Below are 16,678 nucleotides of genomic sequence, written 5' to 3' on the forward strand. Positions count from 1 at the left end.
TATACTGCCAATGTGTGTTACAAATGAACAAGTAGTACTGTGAGGAATAAGCAGGGAAGGTATGAACTGAAAATTAAAAATCCAACTGAAGACTTTTCCAGTGGGTTCATTTTCCAATATATTCCAATTCTTTTTAGTAGCACAATTTTATTTTGGAAATCATTTTGAGCCTACTGTATCAAATATTTTATCTAAATAAAGTTATTTTTAAAGTTATAAGTACTAACATTTTTCCCTCTCAACATGTTTAATATATTTTTCCATGTGTACAGGTGTAATGGATTATTATCAGGTGTTCTTAAAGGAAGCTCCTACCTCTTTTCCCTGCGTACAGAAGCCACTGCTGCACGTGGGACAGGGAATCTGTCTGCAGGATCTGACACAGGAGCTCCAGCACCTGATAAAACCACAGGGAACAGCCACAGAATCACAGACACAAACTCAGAACAGCCACAGAATCACAGACACAAACTGAGAACAACCACAGAATCACAGGCACAAAGTGAGAACAGCCACAGAATCACAGACACAAACTGAGAACAGCCACAGAATCACAGGCACAAAGTGAGAACAGCCACAGAATCACAGACACAAACTGAGAACACCCACAGAATCACAGGCACAAACTGAGTCTCATTCTGCCTACATTCAGAACAGCACATTTGCAGGTCATGCACAAATCACATATTCAGATTAAATATTTGAATGAATATGTAATTACACTTTTTGGTTTGGCTCTGAATGGATCTGCTTCAGGTACTGCAGTGCACGCACCAGTGTGCACTACCCTGTCTGACAGAAAACATGGTACATCTCCCCTACTAAACAGGAGGAATACCAGAAACACCCCCCCACTCCCCTCCCCAGTACCTAGAAGCAGATCCAAAGAGCAGGTGGTGCTGGGGTGGTGTGGGGTGAGTGCTATTCTGTGCAGAGCAAGCAAAGCATGCAGAAGCAGCGCAGGCAAGCAGCAGCACTGAGAGATCTGACTGGGTTTACAAGGCGCTCCACTGGTGATGTGTGCATGCGATTGGTTCATTATGGAAAAACGTGAGTATGAAATTCTCAGGCCGACCATTGGTCAGCTGCAGCGAGAGTTTTCTGACCGGATGTACTCTGCATACTCCGTGTGCGTCGCTCCTAATGGACCCTTTTCAATTCATAAACTGCTCCTAATAGGAAGGGCATCTCAAAACAAAGATTAAATCTGGTGAGATTGAGTTTCAGGAGAAAAAGGTGCTCGAACATCCTTATTAATACTTATCTGGGTGTTGTGTGTCTGATACGGAAGCTGTATCTCTGATATACTGAAATTCAGCATTGGAGTGGAAAGCCTAGCCATGACATTGCCCACTTCACATCAGCAAAGAACACCCTGTTCATACTTGTGGCTCCGCCATCACATATTGAGTCAGAAAAAAACGACTTAAATCGGTGGGACGTGCCTTCAGTTCGGAAACTGTATTAGTGAAGACTCAGACTGACTGTCCTGGGCACAAGTCACCCACATGGCCGCTCTGATTCACGCGGTTTAAAGGGCGTCTGTGCAACCTGCCCATCCGCCATTGGCAGGAAGCAGCGCTCAGCCGCGATGCCTGACTGTGTGCCTGTGTTGCGTTACCATGAGCTCCTGGTCATGGAGAGTGACGGGGTGGGGGGGGCCCCGGGGGCGGGCGTGGCGGGAGGACCGCCGTCCTGACGCCTGGGAGGCGGGGGGGACAATGCGGCCGGTCTGCGCGGAGTACTGCGTCCGTCTGCGGGCCGGCTCCTCCTCTGCCTAGGGCGGGGCGCAAGCACATCCATTACACATCCACATACTTTACACGCCCACATCCATTACACATCCACATCCTTTACACGCCCACATCCTTTACACGCTCGCATCCATTACACACCCACATCCTTTACACGCTCGCATCCATTACACACCCACATCCTTTACACGCTAGCATCCTTTACACACCCACATCCTTTACACGCTCGCATCCTTTACACATCCACATCCTTTACACGCTCGCATCCTTTACACACCCACATCCTTTACACGCTCGCATCCATTACACACCCACATCCTTTACACGCTCGCATCCTTTACACATCCACATCCTTTTCACGCCCACATCCTTTACATGCTCACATCCTTTACATGCCCACATCCTTTACACACCCACATCCTTTACCCGCCCCGCTCAGATTACTGAACTCCTAGCGCTGATGCTAGCCTGCGTTCGGTCACATCCTTTACTTGCCCTGCTCAGAACACTGAACTCCTAGCGCTGATGCTAGCCTGCGTTCGGTCACATCCTTTACCTGCCCTGCTCAGATCACTGAACTCCTAGTGCTGATGCTAGCCTGCGTTCGGTCACATCCTTTACCCGCCCTGCTCAGATCACTGAACTCCTAGCGCTGATGGAATAAGCTGCACGTAACTCCTACATGGGCGCTGCAGCCTGAAGCGCTTTCAACAACCAAACGAGCGATGTTTCGAGCAGCTTGAGAAGGAAGCCATTTGGAGAGCCGTTGCTGTGTTGATACAGAAGTTATTTCCCCTGGTTTCATGCTCAGGGCTTTCTCTTCAACTAATGGAAGCGAAAATATCTGAACCAGTTACCATAAATCAGAAGCACTGGAACATGTATCATAGATGAGTTACAGTGAAGATCAGGGACAGGGTAGATGGACTGGAGATTTATTTAACCGAACATGAGCAGATGTAAATATAGGCCAGGGCACTGGGAAGCACTCATAGTGATACAAGTCTTTACTCTTAAAAATCCAGCATCCCCATTAGATCACAGCTGCATTCATTTTATACCTGGAACAGAGGGAAGTCGCCCCCTACTGGCCACCAAACACAACTTTGAGATTACACTACAGCTGTGTCTGGCATATGTAGCATTTCGGCAAACCCTGAGCTGCAAATAAAAATGTACTCTTATGATCATTTTGATTTTTTTGGAGTGGCAATGTATTAAATTATCAGAGATTAATTGCACAATTGAAATATTTGTATGTACGTGAAGTGTAGAAAATATATTTATATATGTAGGTATAAAAACAATGGACCATCAATCAGATAAAATAAAATACTTACTGTTTTTTTATCTTTACTAGCAGATGCTGACATGACTACTTTCGCCGCCAGATCTTTAAGTTCTTCCCTCCAGGTTTCTGACAACAGAAAGGTGCTAATAATATGTAATGGGGTAAACGCTGTGTAAGATCTGTATTGTAGTTTTCCATCCGTCAAAGTTATTTCACTTAAACTTGCTCTTAAATCAACAGGTCAATGGAAACATATTGAAACATTCAAGAACTTTACATGCTCATAATGCTGTAATTGTGTACCTGCATTATGGTGTGCAGCATTGTGTCCACTGAAATTCATGAATGGTATCTGAATGGCGGGAGATCCAAAGGTGGCCCAAGGGAGCTGGCTCTTGATGAAAGGGTGTGGCGACAGGGGTGTGGAGACATGCCAGTCATCGTTTACAATGCAAACTGGATTCCCATTTAAACCTGAAAAACACAGCATCACACAGAATATGAACATGCTTTTAGACATAAATCAACAGCATCTACAAACATATTTTCTTGATGGGTGTTATTTTAAATGGTTTTTTAATTTAAATGTTTTATTTTTTTTAAATGTTTTTCATTTGCTGTTTCTTGCAGTCTCTGCTCAATCTAGCAAGTGCACGCAATCAGTTCTACCCGGACTAATGTTGAGCCCATACTTCAAAAATCCAATTTGATCAAGGAAATTGATCAAAAGGTCTTCTCCACCTCTGAAGTGCATAGAACCAAGCATTCATGAGCCCTCCTTCTGAGATCTAAAGCCATGCATCACAGCACACGAGGAACGAAGCATGACGCAATCAGCATGGCCAAGTGAAGAGAGGAGAGGCGGGCTATGGAACGCACACCATGAGGCTCTGCATGCAGACCATAGAGTTTCTGCAGCACTGGGGCTATGGAACGCACAGCATGAGGCTCTGCATGCAGACCATAGAGTTTCTGCGGCACTGGGGCTATGGAACGCACACCATGAGGCTTTGCATGGAGACCATAGAGTTTCTGCAGCACTGGGGCTGTGGAACACAGACCATGAGGCTTTGCATGGAAACCACAGAGTTTCTGCAGCACGCATGACTGGGGCTCTGTGTTCAGGACAGCAAAACCTGCGTGGGATCCTGGATGCTCTCGAAAGCCATCGCTGGGACCGAATTTCACCAGCATACTGATATCTGCCACTGTGCATGTCATCGAGCATTGCCATCAGTGCAGTTCGACATCTCATGTGCTTAATCCAACATCATCATTTTTATAATAACATTTTAAAATTACAATCCTTGAAGGAAAAAATGGTTAAGTATAATGCTGGTGCTTCTTAATGAGTCACAATGCCATACAACATGATTAAGACTTATAATAAAAACGACTTCACTCTTTAGCAATAATCATCAGGTATTAAAGTTAGGTATACATAAACATGTATTCAACCAATCATATCATCCCAATTATCACAACACCACAGGCGGAACAGACAGCATAAGTGCTGCTGTACCTCGTCGTGCCCATTACTTTATGTTTATTATGTTCCAATGAAACAATCATTTCAATTCAATTTCCATACTGACAACATGAGATAGCTCACCGCTTAGCTGTAGAGATGGACAGGATAAATATAGCCTGGTACACTCATTAAAGAGCAAGTATAACTGCTTCACACGCCAGTAATCACAAGCTGAACTTAATGTACTGCGCTCACAGATACGTTGTTACTATGACACAATTAGATTAATTGTTGAATGTTTTTCGAAACACAGAAACAGGCGTTCAGCACATGGACAGAGTGGAGAGCAGAGAGGAGAAGCAACAGCAGCCATTGTTCACAAGTCTCAGATATCATATCTGATACATACATAAAGTCTAAACAAAGTTTACATATGAAAATAAATACTGTTTACAGCGCTGTCAAGGACAAACATATTTTCTCCTAAGAAGAATGGCTGAGAATGAATGTCTAATGATGCAATTATTATCAGGATTTACAATAATTGAGAGAAGCTATAATCTTCCTGTCATATTTCAGTGCACCCTAAGATATGCAAATTTGAACAAAATAATTTGGAATATGCCATAGCAACACACACGTGCACAAACACATTATCCAGAACATGCACACACACAGGCACACACACACTTGGACTTTTAATCTTGGATTAAAAATCCAAGAACCATGGCATCTAGGTGCAAAATCCAGCATCCTGTGTGCTCCTCGAGGAGCACACAGGATAAACCCTTGAGGAGCCAGCACACAGGATCAACCCTCGAGGAGCACACAGGATTAACCCTTGAGGAGCACACAGGATCAACCCTTGAGGAGCACACAGGATTAACCCTTGAGGAGCACACAGGATTAACCCTCGAGGAGCCAGCACACAGGATTAACCCTCGAGGAGCCAGCACACAGGATCAACCCTCGAGGAGCACACAGGATCAACCCTCAAGAGCCAGCACACAGGATTAACCCTTGAGGAGCCAGCACACAGGATTAACCCTCGAGGAGCCAGCACACAGGATCAACCCTTGAGGAGCCAGCACACAGGATCAACCCTCGAGGAGCACACAGGATAAACCCTTGAGGAGCACACAGGATTAACCCTTGAGGAGCACACAGGATTAACCCTTGAGGAGCACACAGGATTAACCCTTGAGGAGCCAGCACACAGGATTACACCCTTGAGGCGCCAGACAGCGGGGCTCACCTCGAATGTGAGTCACTCTGCTGGGATGAGGGTTGTGGCGGGAGAAGAATGAGTGATGACTCAGCGTCCCGAAACGTGGACTTCCTTTCGCGGCCCCTGCGGTCATGCCTGGGACAGCCCGCAGAGGATCGTCCAGAGATACATCCTCCGCCTTTCTGGCACTGCTCCGGGTGCCTTGGTGGTGAAAATTGAAACTGACTGGATGTCCGTTGGTCTCCACTAGCATTTTATCTGATGGCTCCATGTTCCTAAAGAAAGACAGAAGATAAATAAGCCCATCTCTCTATTGGACTGAATCAGAGGAGCACAACATTCCTATGCATTGTGACAACATTCCCCACGCATTGTGACAACGTTCCGTATGCATTGTGACAACATTCTGTATACATTGTGCTTGGTAACAGCATCAAGGCATTCATGCCAGTTGAGTGTTATATAGACCTCTCTACTCTTTGCATAACAATGCAGCGTTTCTTTAAAAGCTACTTAGTGTTATTGTTGTTACAGCAACACAATCCTGGTCTCATATTTGCCAACTACTGGTTACCACACCAATGAGACAAACCGTATAGATTAGTGTTCATTATAATGGCACGGCCCAAACAAGCAAACAAAAATTACATTTAGAGTAACTGCAGACGCATGTCAACAGTTAATGTTTCATATACAAATGTTCAATTTCATGAAAATGTCCAAAAAACCCATCTGTTAAAATAATGACTGCCAAAAACAAAATGTCTATCTTGTGAAAACCAGCAGAGAATGACAGCAAGTTAGCCACATTTTTATATTGACTGAGTTTCTCTTCATTTAATGAGTTGAACTTCAGTCAAATACATTTAATAGAATTAATTAGGGATTTCAATGGCCTCTCATCTTATGCTTATTTTTAATTTAGTAAGCTTCTTAGTTAATGTAACAACAGTAATCAGTTATGCTTCATTTTATTTTATAGGATATATTTCCTATAATGTTTCTGTGTTTGTTCTCTGACTCTAGTAATAACAAATTAAAGATTTGTATCAATCTTAAAACCAGAGTTTGTGTTTACCAAATTATTCAATACCTTACCTTTTCCAGAAGCAATTGGACTCCTGTCTTTCCAAATCCAAGGCTCCCCGGTATTCTTCCAGATTCAGTGTTTTCAAGTTGCTAGGATACCAGCTCTCAACACACAAAGAACAACATCCTACTTCAGTTTACTTTCTCCGTACACACCAGTCACTAAAGCCTCTATTAAATTCAGTAACACTTTACGTATTATCTTCAACATTTTATGATCCCATTTAAAGCAGAATTTATTTAAAATATTGTATATACCCTTTATAGATTACCAGCAACTTTTTAAAAAGGATACTTTTGTTTCTAATGAAGCATTTTAAGTAAATAAATTATGAAGTTCATAAATGGTAAAATGTTGTTAATTTGATTTGCTGTTATGAAAATATTTTGTTATTATGAAAAAGACAACCTCTTGGGTGAAAGAAAATGATATCTAGTCAACATAGTGCTCAAAGTACAAAGCATTGAAAATGAGATGAGGTTTGGGGTTGCAAACATTTAAATATTTAATGACAGCATATTTGTCAATTTGTGATTAGACTGAGAGTTTGAATATATGAATAATTTCTTAGGTAGAATGAAACATAGGCATGAAATGTCACTTGATTTGGCTCTGTACTCCACAATTTAATATTTGTAATCAATCAATTCCCATGTAGTTAACGTGCAGATTCTCAGCTATTATTAAACAGTATTTTTAAAGATATTTTGGATTCACTACGTAGAAATGACATCACTTTTATACATAGTCCCTCACTTCAGGGCACCATAATGTTTGGGACAAATGACTTCATATGTGTTTCTGATTAGTCAGTTGTGTTCAATTGCTCAGTTTCAATTAATGCAGGCACAAGAGAGCTTTCAGTATCTAGTCTTGAATCCACACTTTTGATTGATTTTACATTCTGTTATTGGCATTTGTCAACATGGCAAAATCAGCCATTTGGAACATCATTAAGAACAAAAAGAACACTGCAGAGCTCAGTCATCACAAAGGGCCTGGTAGGCCATGGATGACCTCTACAGTTGATGATCGAATAATTCTCACCATGATGAAGAACAACCCCCAAACACCTGTCCAACAGATCAGAAGCACTGTTCAGGAGGCGGGCATGGATGCGTCAGAGACTACTGCCAGCAGAAGACTTCAGAAACAGAACTACAGAGGCTAGCTGCACTGCAAGATGCAACTGCTAGTTATCCACAAAAACAGGATGACCAGGTAACAGTTTGCTAAGAAGTACCTGAATGAGCCTGCAGAGTTCTGGAAAAAGGCCTTGTGGACAGATGAGACCAAGCCTCACTTGCATCAGAGTGATGACAACAGCAAAGTGAGGGGGCCAAAAGAAACTGCCCAAGATCCAAACCAACCAGGACCATAGATAGTGGGACAGGACCATAGAAAGGGTGACAGGACCATCGATAGCGGGACAGGACCATAGATAGCGGGACAGGACCATAGATAGCGGAACAGGACCATAGATAGAAGGACAAGGCCATAAATAGTGGGACAGGACCATAGATAGAAGGACAGGACCATAGATAGCGGGACAGGACCATAGATAGAAGGACAGAGCCATAGATAGCGAGATAGGAATATAGGCAGCGGTTACAGAGATGAAAGTCAGTCAGAGCGCTTGTTGGAAATTCAAAGTCCTCTGCAGATTCTCCATGGGCTTGAGGGCAGTAGAATTTAACATGTGAGACAAACCAAGGTCTCCTTAAGCCAAGTGTGCAATGCTACACAAGGTGGAAACTCAATGAACCGTGAGCAGTTACACAGTAAATTGTGTTGATTCAACTCTTAAGTGTTAATTTAACTCGTAGCTGATAACATTTGGCCCCACTGTGGAATGTGGGATAAAATGTTATCTACTGAGTGCTGAATTAACACTGGACATTTCACAGTGTAGACCTCAGCATGATACAATTAACTGACTGACAATTAATTACACAAATGGATAGGAAAAAAAGCACCTACAGAGAGAAACCTTGGTCTTACCATTGGAAAAAGAACACACATAGGAATAAGAAAAAAAGATAATATTCAATAAATCAAACTTCATATTGACAAATCATTTGAGCATATTCAGAAAAATCATCCATGCAATGTTTGTTTCAGGCTACAGTGAATGCACTCTGCCACATTTATGGATTTCTGTGTGGAAGATACAACGAACACAAAGCTCACTTTATAATTTATAAAGAATGCCAAAAATTTGTTTGTTTCTCTCTCTTACATGTGAAAAAAATAAGCTTAAGCTATTACTTCGCATTCTGTGTGTTTGGAAGACATTCGTCTCTATTCTGAATACTTGAATACAACAGCCTAAGTGACTGAAGCACGTGCGCGGCTTCAGCCTCTGTTGCCCGGCGAACGCATTGTCTGTCACTCAACAGGAATAATGTTCCTTATAAGGAAAATATGCTCCGAACGGCTTGCCGACAAGACAGGCAAAACAGCTGGACGCGTACCAGGTCGCAAGGTTTTCAGCTGGATTTCTTCGAAAGAATATTTTTTTCCCCGTAGGATTAGCCTATTTTAAAGAACAGGCAGAAACTCCAACATGACGGCGGTTACAGAGATGGGGACAATGAAAATAACTCCAGAAGTCTTGAAACAGCTCCTTCAGCTGTATAACCTGTCTCGTCAGGAATTTATTGATACTTATAAAATACAACCTCTTGTGTACATACCAGAGTTGCCAACCAGCGCGAAAACAACATTTGTTATTATGTATGCGGTAATTTTTATCCTAGCACTCGTTGGAAACAGTTTGGTGGTTTATATTGTCCTGCGAAAACGAGCGATGCAGACTGCTACCAATATCTTCATATGCTCCCTAGCAGTGAGCGATCTCCTTATTACCTTCTTCTGCATACCCGTCACATTGCTGCAGAACATTTCCTCAGAGTGGCTGGGAGGTAAGTTTTACAAACAGACGCTGTGCCTCATTGCGGATCTTTTAAAATGTTTATTTACAGTGTGATTCTCTCAAAACAAGGTTTGATTCAAGAACCAGAAATGGTTGTGATAAGGTTTTACGTCAGGTGAATATAGTGTACTTAAATCATATAATGGCTAATAGTGATGACTAAATAACGTATTGCAGCTTATCAAAATAATGTTATGTGGCACATCATTTATGTGGCTGTTATTCTTACTATCAAAGAAAGCTGCAGGATCGCAGGCACTGCAATTCATAGCTACAGCAATGAAGCATAATAAAGAAGCATCAGTGAACTTTTCAGTAAAATCCTGGACCATTTCTCTCAGAATAAGTGGCTACAAAATTTGCTGAAATAACACATGAAGATGCAGTCTGAAGTATTAATTAAAATACATTTTACATCTAATGAATGTCTTTGCTTTCAGATATTTTACATGATTAAAGTTTTCAATTCTGTTAATTAACTGCTGTAAGGAAACTACTGAAATCATTAGCCGATTGAAAACAGAACAAGGCGCATTCCAACAGTGTAATTAGTGTATAATGCCAGATCAGTCTTCATCTCGAGCCAGGAGAAGCAGAAATAATTTCCTTGCTATGAAACTCCAGTTCAAGCCTGATCGTTGCTGACCGTTCCTGATGGGTAAACAGCATAGCTGTTGGTACATTATCTCCAGTCTGAGTCAGTGGAGCTGGAGTTCGAGATGCCGAAGCAGAGAAATTGAATGTCCTGGTTCAGTAAGCAGTGGCAACAGATTGCAGTCTGTAATACAGACATTGAGTGAAAATACTCCAGGAAATAAGGACTTCTTTGTAGCCATAAATAACAATGGAGCAGTAGGAGCATGAATAATTCATTTATAAAATGCAGTTTTATGTATTCAATTTTTTTCCAATAACTGAGGCCTACTATAAATAGAAATTGTACAGAACATCAGCTTACATGGGACTGTGATTTGGGTTATGTATGAACGCTCATCAGTTTTTACTCGAAGGCAGGTTCATGAGCTGGAACGATTTCTTAGTAGTGCAAATGAATAAAGGATGGACTCAAGCTTCATCTCAGAGAAATTCAGTTTAAATACAGCAATTTTTTAGATTAGAAACAGCTTTTGTTCATTGGTGAAAATTCTAGCCTTTGCATTTATTCCACATCTTATTGAAAATTTTAAAAAGTGTCACGTTTATTCATGATCGTTTTGTCTTCATTTTTAGGCGTCCTGGTTTGTAAGACCGTCCCGTTTGTGCAGACGACGGCCATAGTGACCGGGATCCTCACTATGACGTGCATAGCAGTGGAGAGATACCAGGGCATCGTCTATCCCCTGAGAATGAAGAGGCAGTACACCCCCCTGAGAGCCTATAAGATGCTAGGTGTGCCCCGGTTACCCCCTCCCCAAAGCAGCATCATTCAGACAGTGTTCAGTGTAGGTGCCCCTGTACAAGCATCATTCAGACAGTGTTCAGTGAGCATCATTCAGTGTAGGTGCCCCTGTACAAGCATCATTCAGACAGTGTTCAGTGAGCATCATTCAGACAGTGTTCAGTGAGCATCATTCAGTGTAGGTGCCCCTGTACAAGCATCATTCAGACAGTGTTCAGTGAGCATCATTCAGACAGTGTTCAGTGAGCATCATTCAGTGTTCAGTGTAGGTGCCCCTGTACAAGCATCATTCAGACAGTGTTCAGTGAGCATCATGCAGTGTTCAGTGTAGGTGCCCCTGTACCAGCATCATTCAGACAGTGTTCAGTGTAGGTGCCCCTGTACCAGCATCATTCAAAGAGTGTTCAGTGTAGGTGTCCCTGAAACAGCATCATTCAGACAGTCTTCAGTGAGCATCATTCAGTGTTCAGTGTAGTTGCCCCTGTACAAGCATCATTCAGACAGTGTTCAGTGTAGGTGCCTCTGTAAAAGCATCTTTCAGACAGTGTTCAGTGTAGGTGTCCCTGAAACAGCATCATTCAGACAGTGTTCAGCGAGCATCATTCAGTGTTCAGTGTAGGTGCCCCTGTACCAGCATCATTCAGACAGTGTTCAGTGTAGGTGCCCCTGTACAAGCATCATTCAGACAGTGTTCAGTGAGCATTATTCAGACAGTGTTCAGTGAGCATTATTCAGACAGTGTTCAGTGAGCATCATTCAGAGTGTTCAGTGCATGTAGCTGGGCAGTGTGTGAGAACGCACTGGACATTACGTCTAATTGTCACACATTTGTGCCAGAAGACATAATTACTGTAGGTGTTGTGATGCTGCCATTTAAAAATCTTTAAAATAGTCTCTTACAAATATGTGCATGCTTGGTGTAAAGTGGCATATTAATTATATGAATTGCTGTTGAAGGGACACAGTAGATTAAAATCAGATAAAACAGCATTCCAGCATGTATGCACTAAAAGTAAAAATGCCTACATACATATGTAATCACCATGGCATCTCGTAAACTCATTATTTGTGACAGTCTTGTTTATACGACATGGAGTTAATTTTTTTGTTGCTGTATGTGGTCATTGTTTTTTTTTTGCTTGAACAGGAGTCGTTTGGATTGCAGCAGTGATTGTGGGGTCCCCCATGTTGTTTGTGCAGCAGCTGGAGGTGTGTATTAACTATGTGTAGCATGCTAACTCCATTCTGAAAATCTGATTCATATCAAGAATTTACTTAAACTCATAAAAAAATATTTCAGGCAATAAATCCAGTAATATCTCCACTTATGACATTGAACTAAAAATATATTTTCTATGAAACATTTTGACAACCACACTTTCAGATGTTCAAAAGATGAAAAGGGCATACACTTTATGTCATCATACTTTATGCAAAATATTGAATTGAAAGGTACTGTAAGGTAAATATTGAATTGAAAGGAACTGTAAGGGAAATATTTAATTGAAAGGTACTGTATTGTAAATATTGAATTGAAAGGTACTGTTTGTTAAATATTGAATTGAAAGGAACTGTAAGGTAAATATTGAACTGAAAGGTACTGTATGGTAAATATTGAATTGGAAGGTACTGTATTGTAAATATTGAATTGAAAGGTTCTGTATGGTAAATATTGAAAGGTACTGTATTGTAAATATTGAATTGAAAGGTACTGTATGGTAAATATTGAATTGAAGGAACTGTAAGGGAAATATTGAATTGAAAGGTTCTGTATGGTAAATATTGAAAGGTACTGTATTGTAAATATTGAATTGAAAGGTACTGTATGGTAAATATGGAATTGAATGGTACTGTATGGTAAATATTGAATTTAAAGGTTCTGTATGGTAAATATTGAAAGGTACTGTATTGTAAATATTGAATTGAAAGGTACTGTATGGTAAATATGGAATTGAATGGTACTGTATGGTAAATATTGAATTTAAAGGTACTGTAAGGTAAATATTGAATTGAAAGGTACTGTATGGTAAATATTGAATTGAGGATGGGGATTTCTGGAGCTCACCTGCTTGTCCTCTTATTATTTGGAGCCACGGTCCTGTTGCTTTTCCTGGCAGGTGAAATATGACTTCCTGTATGAGCACCACCACGTGTGCTGCCAGGAGCGCTGGCAGTCAGTCACCCGCCGCCAGGTCTATGCCACCTTCATCCTCGTGGCGCTGTTCCTGCTGCCCCTCACGGCCATGCTCCTGCTCTACACCAGGATCGGGGTCGAGCTGTGGATCCGCAAGCGGGTCGGCGACTGCTCCGTCTTAAACACCATGAACCACAATGAAGTCAGCAAGATGTCCAGGTAAGGGACCAGTGAGCACCAGCTTTGATTGATAAACACGTTTATTCCCCTTAGTCAGACAGGGGACATATGTGGTGCTATGATCATTGGATAAATGCTAAATGCCCTAAGGACATCTTTTAAATAACATAACTGCCATATTATTATTATCATTATTATTGAGTATGCTACTTAAATTTGAGAACTAAAACCTGCACACACTTATGCTGATAAAAATGCACTGAACCTCATTATCATAAAAACAAATTTCCTGATGATAGATGTACTTTAGTATAGGAGAATGTGATAGATGTACTCTAGTAGAGGATGTGATAGACATACTCTAGAAAAGGAGGATGTGATAGATGTGCTCTAGTAAAGGAGGATGTGATAGATGTACTCTAGTAAAGGAGGATGTGATAGATGTGCTATAGTAAAGGAGGATGTGATAGACGTGCTATAGTAAAGGATGATGTGATAGATGTGCTCTAGTAAAGGAGGATGCGATTGATGCACTCTAGTAAAGGAGGATTTTATAGACATACTCTAGTAAAGGAGGATGTGATATATGTGCTCTAGTAAAGGAGGATGCTCTTGTCTCTGTTCTGTTTGAGGCAGGAAGAAGAAGCGTGCTGTGAAAATGATGATCACTATCGTGCTGCTTTTCACACTCTGCTGGGCTCCTTTCCATGTCGTCCAAATGCTGTGTGAGTTCAGTAAGTGCTGTGTGCGTTCAGTAAGTGGTGTGTGCGTTCAGTAAGTGCTGTGTGAGTTCAGTTAGTGCTGTGTGTGTTCAGTAAGTGCTGTGTGAATTCAGTAAGTGCTGTGTGCGTTCAGTAAGTGCTGTGTGCGTTCAGTAAGTGCTGTGTGTGTTCAGTAAGTGCTGTGTGAGTTCAGTAAGTGCTGTATGAGTTCAGTAAGTGCTGTGTGAGTTCAATAAGTGCTGTGTGCATTCAGTAAGTACTGTGTGCGTTCAGTAAGTGCTGTGTGAGTTCAGTAAGTGCTGTGTGCGTTCAGTAAGCATTTTAGACCGAGGGAGAGCGCTGAAAACCACTCTGTGTTTGACAAGTGAAGACGTTCTAACCGGGATGGTCTACAGCAGGTTTCAAGGGCTGCAACATCTGCCCATCTGTTCTAAACCACCTCTTCATAGTTAAACTGAAGTTATTATTTTAGTCACATGTACATTGCTTTGAATAAAGTTACTGCCAAATAAACATAATGTAATGTAACATAATGCAATGAATAGAACGCTAAGTATAAACTGACTCCTAACTGAAGCATAACTAAAAACTTAAGAACTAAGCTTTACAGGATTAGGATAGTCCATCCCTGCCCATAAATGCAGAGTATCTAAAACATGCCAAATCTCTGCCTAGATGACCTGGAGAAGAATTACGACGAGGTCACCGTCAACATGATCATCGCCATCGTGCAAGCCATTGGATTTTTCAACTCCTTCAACAACCCCATAGTGTACGCCTTCATGAACGAGAACTTCAAGAAGAACTGCGTGTCGACCCTGTGCGGCTGCCTCCACAAACCAATCCAGCGCCCCATTCCGATGGAGAGGCCCAAACTGACTGTGCACTTCACCAGACCGGTCAAAGAGGACGCCTTCCTCCACAACACACCCCCGGTGCATGGTTCTGGGACCACCCCATCTGGAACGTCCCACCGAGAGGCTTTCACTGCGTTTATCGAGGAGAAAATATCTTCTGATACTTCACAGCTACCAGCTACCAGCTACTCTTGTTCACAGTGAGCAGTAGGACCACATTCAGATCATTTACTCAGTCCATTTCAAAGGGGACTTCACATTAAACTTATTTTTCAGCCTATTAATATGTGAAATGAGAAAGTTCAGGAAGTGATAAAATTATGTTTATGTTTTCCCTGGAAGTAAACCAGAAAAAACATTTCCAGGAGGCATTTCTCCAATTATGGCCACAAGTTCACAGTAACGTTCACAGGAAATGTCACTGATTTCCCAGCCCGTGACACAGCACACGCCATTCCCTGCTCCGCTCTCTCGTTTACGCTACAGGTAACAGGTAACAGGTGACAGGTGAACTGCCTTTCTCAGTCTCCACAATGGCTACAACATCCTGGCCTCGCCGTCCCGCCCCACCTCAATAACTCACACCTGTGACATCAAAGCCGGGAATGCTGGCTGACACCCCAATCAGAGTAATCAACAATCGTGAATTAATCCATTTACCATTTACCAATCCAGAACTCTGCAGCACAAATTCGTACCCTCAGAAAAGCCCTTTTGTCACGTCTCAGATTCTCTCTAGGCTCCATTGACTGACAGTAAAATAAATATCATTAATAAAAGGACTGGATGCATCAAGGCCCTGAGAAATAAATGCCGTGCTAAAACATGTGCACTGCATCTGAATTCAAAGTATTGTCAGAGACCAAAAAAAAACAAAACAAAACTGAATTTTGTGATTCTTCAGGGATAATGCCTTCTGAGGCTAGGTCATGCATGAATGGCCATCACAGTGAAATGCCGTCTTTTTAAATTATTTTCTATAATAGGTTGTGACATTGTGTATGCTTTTTTGTTTTTTCTTGCTGATGTGGCAGTGTAATGTTTTGTGAAATCTGTGGCTAGGACTTGTGCCTTGTTAGAGCGAACAATGAAATCCTGTCCATTTCTTTTATAGTTGATGAACACCTGACCGTGACCTCGTGTGCTCTAAAATACTCATGAACTTTCCATAACAGTGTCAGTGCATGCATTTCTGTGGTGTGGATTACACTGTATGAATCCATTTAAACTGCGTTTCTGTTCGTCGCACACTCATTTTGTGTTGTGCTGTACTTAGCTGTAGGTCTGTAGTTCTTACAAACCTGCATATTGTCATGTACTGTAGATATTTTATGCTGCTTTGAGTGGGTGTTTTTGTCATTTGTCTTTAATTACTAATTTGTTATCACCAAAATAAAGGCACACGATCCACAACAGAGAGAAAAGTGGAAAAATACTCAGAAAAGCCCATTTGTTTTCCATGTTTTATAATAAAGTTTAATTGAACAAATGCCAACTGATCTCGTTTTTTTCCAAGCATCAATGTAACAAGCCACTTGTTTCAGAATGACAGCCTTTGACCACGCCTGAATTAGTAGAACTCCTAATGTAGTTGAGGAGGTTCTATATGTAGAGTGA

The 16,678-nt window shown here is 41.6% G+C and overlaps 3 protein-coding genes across 4 annotated transcripts in view; 2 read left to right on the forward strand and 1 right to left on the reverse strand.

Moving 5' to 3' along the window:
• The window catches only part of tbata (thymus, brain and testes associated), a 14,213-nt gene extending 7,226 nt beyond the window's left edge, over positions 1 to 6,987 (reverse strand). The window contains exons 1-6 of the mRNA XM_064314327.1: positions 6,843 to 6,987; positions 5,772 to 6,019; positions 3,349 to 3,519; positions 3,095 to 3,171; positions 1,622 to 1,777; positions 316 to 397 (exon numbers count right to left, since the gene is read on the reverse strand). Coding sequence (XP_064170397.1) covers positions 316 to 397; positions 1,622 to 1,777; positions 3,095 to 3,171; positions 3,349 to 3,519; positions 5,772 to 6,015 — 730 coding nt within the window. The 5' untranslated portion in view covers positions 6,016 to 6,019; positions 6,843 to 6,987. The remainder of the gene's footprint in view (positions 1 to 315; positions 398 to 1,621; positions 1,778 to 3,094; positions 3,172 to 3,348; positions 3,520 to 5,771; positions 6,020 to 6,842) is intronic.
• LOC135243011 (small ribosomal subunit protein eS24-like) overlaps positions 1 to 16,678 on the forward strand; it is a 104,271-nt gene that overhangs the window by 59,363 nt on the left and 28,230 nt on the right. The gene's annotated exons all lie outside the window — the stretch shown is intronic.
• qrfprb (pyroglutamylated RFamide peptide receptor b) lies at positions 9,180 to 16,550 on the forward strand. Of its 2 annotated transcripts, none has more exons than XM_064314416.1 (6): positions 9,180 to 9,758; positions 11,000 to 11,158; positions 12,316 to 12,377; positions 13,286 to 13,521; positions 14,119 to 14,207; positions 14,880 to 16,550. In XM_064314416.1, the coding sequence occupies exons 1-6, from the start codon at positions 9,401 to 9,403 to the stop codon at positions 15,263 to 15,265; spliced, it is 1,290 nt and encodes a 429-aa protein (XP_064170486.1). In that variant the 5' UTR covers positions 9,180 to 9,400; the 3' UTR covers positions 15,266 to 16,550. The 2 variants fall into 2 exon arrangements, with proteins under 2 accessions (XP_064170486.1, XP_064170480.1); XM_064314410.1 differs by having other exon boundaries at positions 9,181 to 9,758; positions 14,119 to 14,216.

This window comes from Anguilla rostrata, chromosome 2 (assembly GCF_018555375.3).
Source record: "Anguilla rostrata isolate EN2019 chromosome 2, ASM1855537v3, whole genome shotgun sequence".
In the NCBI taxonomy this organism is placed as follows: Eukaryota; Metazoa; Chordata; class Actinopteri; order Anguilliformes; family Anguillidae; genus Anguilla; species Anguilla rostrata.